This window comes from Acyrthosiphon pisum, chromosome A2 (assembly GCF_005508785.2).
Source record: "Acyrthosiphon pisum isolate AL4f chromosome A2, pea_aphid_22Mar2018_4r6ur, whole genome shotgun sequence".
Classification (NCBI taxonomy): domain Eukaryota; kingdom Metazoa; phylum Arthropoda; class Insecta; order Hemiptera; family Aphididae; genus Acyrthosiphon; species Acyrthosiphon pisum.
In genome coordinates, this window is record NC_042495.1 from 26,710,160 (window position 1) to 26,714,137 (window position 3,978).

The window sequence follows — 3,978 nt, forward strand, 5'->3', positions numbered from 1 at the left end:
GCAATCCAACTAGATATATTTTATAACTTATGTCTATTATATTTTGTTCTTACTGTTGATACGTCTGAAACACTCTATAATTATTGAAATCATTGCGAAATTATAATCAAAACTTCGGGACTTTATTTATTGTTATCATCGTCTCAATCCAAAAACACTTTTTATGCCAAACTTACCAATGATCATTGATAAGTAATAATTATTAATCTGCTTGATTCATTAGACATAATTATTGTTTTTTATTATTATTATAGTCGAAGTGTAAAGTTTATATTTGACATTTTTTCGTAATTACAATTGTATATACCTATAATTATTCCTTTTATTACAGGGGGAATATCGTTTGGTGGATTAAAGTACATCCATGTGATTCAATTTGATAATGTCATTGAGTATATGAAATATAATAAAATACAGCATTGATACACCATACACGTTTAAATGGTAATGTGTGATAAAGTAGAAGTATACGTATACCTACCCTCTTTCCACCTAGTGTAAAGACAACTAGTAGGGACAACTAGTGTAAAAAATTGTGACACACGTGTATCATACCCCTTGAGCAGTGAAAGAACACACTTTAGAATTGTTATGTATGTCATGTTATAATATATAGCGTATTCGAGTATTTTCAGTGAACAAGGTCATCTACAATAATTATTATTATATATAGTATGGCTGTATGCTATATATATTATTTGGCTTAAGTGATTAGATGGTCAAAAGGATATTGCCTTTGCCATCCTTAGAATGTGAATTAAATCAATTAGTGTTGGAACTGTTTAAAATATTTATTACATAGTCATCATAACAAGTTAATAACATATTATATTATTATTGCATATACATTAATCAAATTGGTGTTTCCCAAGGTCGCATAACATTAAACTCAACAACAACGCAGCTAACTACTTCATTTTTCAAATTTCTATAGCGAAACACAAATTTATATTTTCCATAAAAAAATATTTTGGGAAAGTTCATATCTTCAAGTTTCTTCTTATCGATCCCTGACGTAATATATGTGCCCTGCAAACATTTAGAAAACAAAATTGTTACAAATGCATAAGTAGATAGGGGTGACTGGGTAAAATTGTAACACGTTACGAGTGGAACATGGTCAATATTTGGATGTTCGATTATGTTAGAAAGCTTTGTCAATGTAGTATTTTTTTTTAATGATAGCCTTTATAACTGTACTCTAATGGCTGGTATAATTGCTACATTTGAATTTTTTTTTTCCAATTTACTCAACAATTTTTAAAACTTTTTGTCTATATGAATTTATATATAATAGAAACATTTTACGTAACAGAATACAAATTTAATCAAAGAAAAAAAGTTAGAATCTTAATTAAAATAGATTGTACAGAAAATTGTTATAATTTTATTGTACTCAAGCTCACCTAATACTTTGATAGAAAAGTGCTAACATTGTTCATTTTATAATTTAATCAAGTTTTATTGCATATAGTTTAGTTAGTATTGTAAACAAATAAAAAAATTATATTAATTACTGATTATACGTTTTTAATAAAAAATATTGTATTATTACTATTGTAAATTTATCTATAGAAAAACTCAGTATACTAACGTATCAGCTCTAATATTATTTTTGTTATTATTGTATTATAATTGAATTATAATGAAATAAAATAAACAAATTAAAAATTATAAATTTTATAAATGTTTTTTATGGTTTTATACATTACCACTGGCCATGGACATTTGTTAGTTGGAATGTTGAAACCCTCTAAATAGTTAAGAAATGCATTTCCAAAGAGATGTTTTACAGTACTGCATGCCTTTTTTGTATTGAGAATATATGCATTTGGCACCCATCCACCAGTTAAGCCCCAAGATGCAAGGTTAGCATCGAGCTACAAATAAATACTATATTACTTTAGATAAGATGACTACACACATTTACAATTCGTGTAAAAATTAAAATTAATCACAAACATATCATAACTATAATAATATAATTGTTATGATCACCAAGACTTTGCTACTTCAGACTCTTATTTCGTGATAAATATAATCATAATTATGATTGATATTATAATGTATAAGTAACGAGGAATACAAATAAAAAAAATGTTATTACAACCAGGTAATTATTTTCATGAAAGTTACTGCAGTTAATTACGGATACAAAATAGTTTTATGTGTCATTAAAGGAATTTTATTGAAACTATAATGTGCGGTCCTAATATCTCCTTATGGTCTACCAAAGGTAGTAGCTAGGTTTTTGTAATTATGGTAGGTACATACGATGTACTATTAGGTATAGAACTACAGTAAAACTTCCATTTTATAATTAAAATGAACATGGACGGAAAATTAAAATTAATCATTTCGATATTTTCGGCCATTCGTTGATTATGAACCAGGACTTATTCTATAATATATTGGAGGATCTATTTAATATATTTATCAATATCAATTTTTTTACCTACGAGATATCACAATACAAAAGTATCTGTGTATTATACAACTCTTAAATTAATCATTATACGTATAAAATGTACTTACTGAAAGTGTATCATCGAAAGGTATCAAAAGTGTTGTATTGCCTTTTAACTCCGTTATACTTGATGTCTTTTTACTAAAATACCAATTAAATTGAATCGGATGGTTTTTTGTTGTTTCACACGGATAAGCTTTATAAAACTCCAGGTGATATTCTCCCTGTAATGAGTGGAATAAATATAATATACCTATACAAAAATGATTACGAAGAAATCGCAAATATAAATTTGACACATTAGAATTAATAATGGAAAAAACATAAAATGTTTAATAAATCAAGCTGCTTGATAATTTACCGCAGGCAAGTTTGGCCTAAAAAGTTTTTCGGATTGAGACGATGAGAAAAATAAAATAAGTCCAAACGTTTTGATTAACATTTTTTTTATGGTTTCAACAATCATAGTGTTTCATACGTTTTCAACAATAAAAATACATAGGTAACACACATGCGTTCGAAAATAAATTGATATATTTAAAAAGATTGATATCCTTGATCTGTAACACATAAATATGGACGGAAATAATTATATAAATATATTGAACCGGAAAAATGTGATTCAGTTGTTCCGGTAATTATAAATTTATCTATTTATTTAAATAAATGGTACGAACGGCACAAAAAGAGATCGTGTGATACAATTTTCACATATAAAATAATTGTAAAATTAATAAAAAATCAAAATTGCCTATATTGTATATCATGGGTTGGCCACATTTATTATTACAAATTTATACCTTGAACACTGCTCTTATAATTCCTACATTCGTGACAAGAGTATATATAGTCAATTCGCCACCCGAATGTAATTGGAATAATGTATGAGCGCTTACTACTATACTTATATTCTAAAAATATTGCTATGTTCGTGTTCAAAGTGTAATTGTGTAATAACTAATAATAATATACTTAACGGGATTACGATATGATGATAGTCACAGAACTTTATGATTTTAAAGATTAATAGGTAGGTGAATGGAAAAAATGAACAAATGAATTTGTCTGATAGAGAAATAACTAATTCAGACAGTCATAACTAGGGCGCGGATTTTTATGTAAATACATATTTGTATTGAATGGAGATATCTTTGTCCTGATTAAAAATAAGCACGTTTCATAACACCCTGAATAAAATGACAATTTTTTATGTTACATATTTTCACATATTTGGTTATAAATACATATTTCTAAATATTTAATTAATACGTACATATTTTGCAAATATTTCATATTTTATAAATGTAGGTACTTATTTAATTTCCAGAAATGTTAAAATTGACCATCTATCGACTTTATCAACGTTGTAAATATTGATTACGACTTTTGATGTACCTACTTGATTTACCATTTATCGACGTCTACCGACTTTATCGACGTCGCGCATAATTTAGCATATATTTTAGCAAATTTTTGTTTTTTGGTTGAAGTCATAAAAAAAATAGAAACAT

At 26.6% G+C, this 3,978-nt stretch overlaps 1 protein-coding gene across 1 annotated transcript in view; it reads right to left on the bottom strand.

Annotated features, from left to right (window-relative positions):
* Nucleotides 1-726: 726 nt before the first annotated feature.
* LOC107883225 overlaps nt 727-3,978 on the bottom strand; it is a 4,594-nt gene continuing 1,342 nt past the window's right edge. Inside the window, exons 2-4 of the mRNA XM_016802854.2 lie at nt 2,536-2,691; nt 1,713-1,880; nt 727-1,029 (exon numbers count right to left, since the gene is read on the bottom strand). Of these exons, the coding sequence (XP_016658343.1) occupies nt 853-1,029; nt 1,713-1,880; nt 2,536-2,691 (501 nt within the window). The 3' untranslated portion in view covers nt 727-852. The remainder of the gene's footprint in view (nt 1,030-1,712; nt 1,881-2,535; nt 2,692-3,978) is intronic.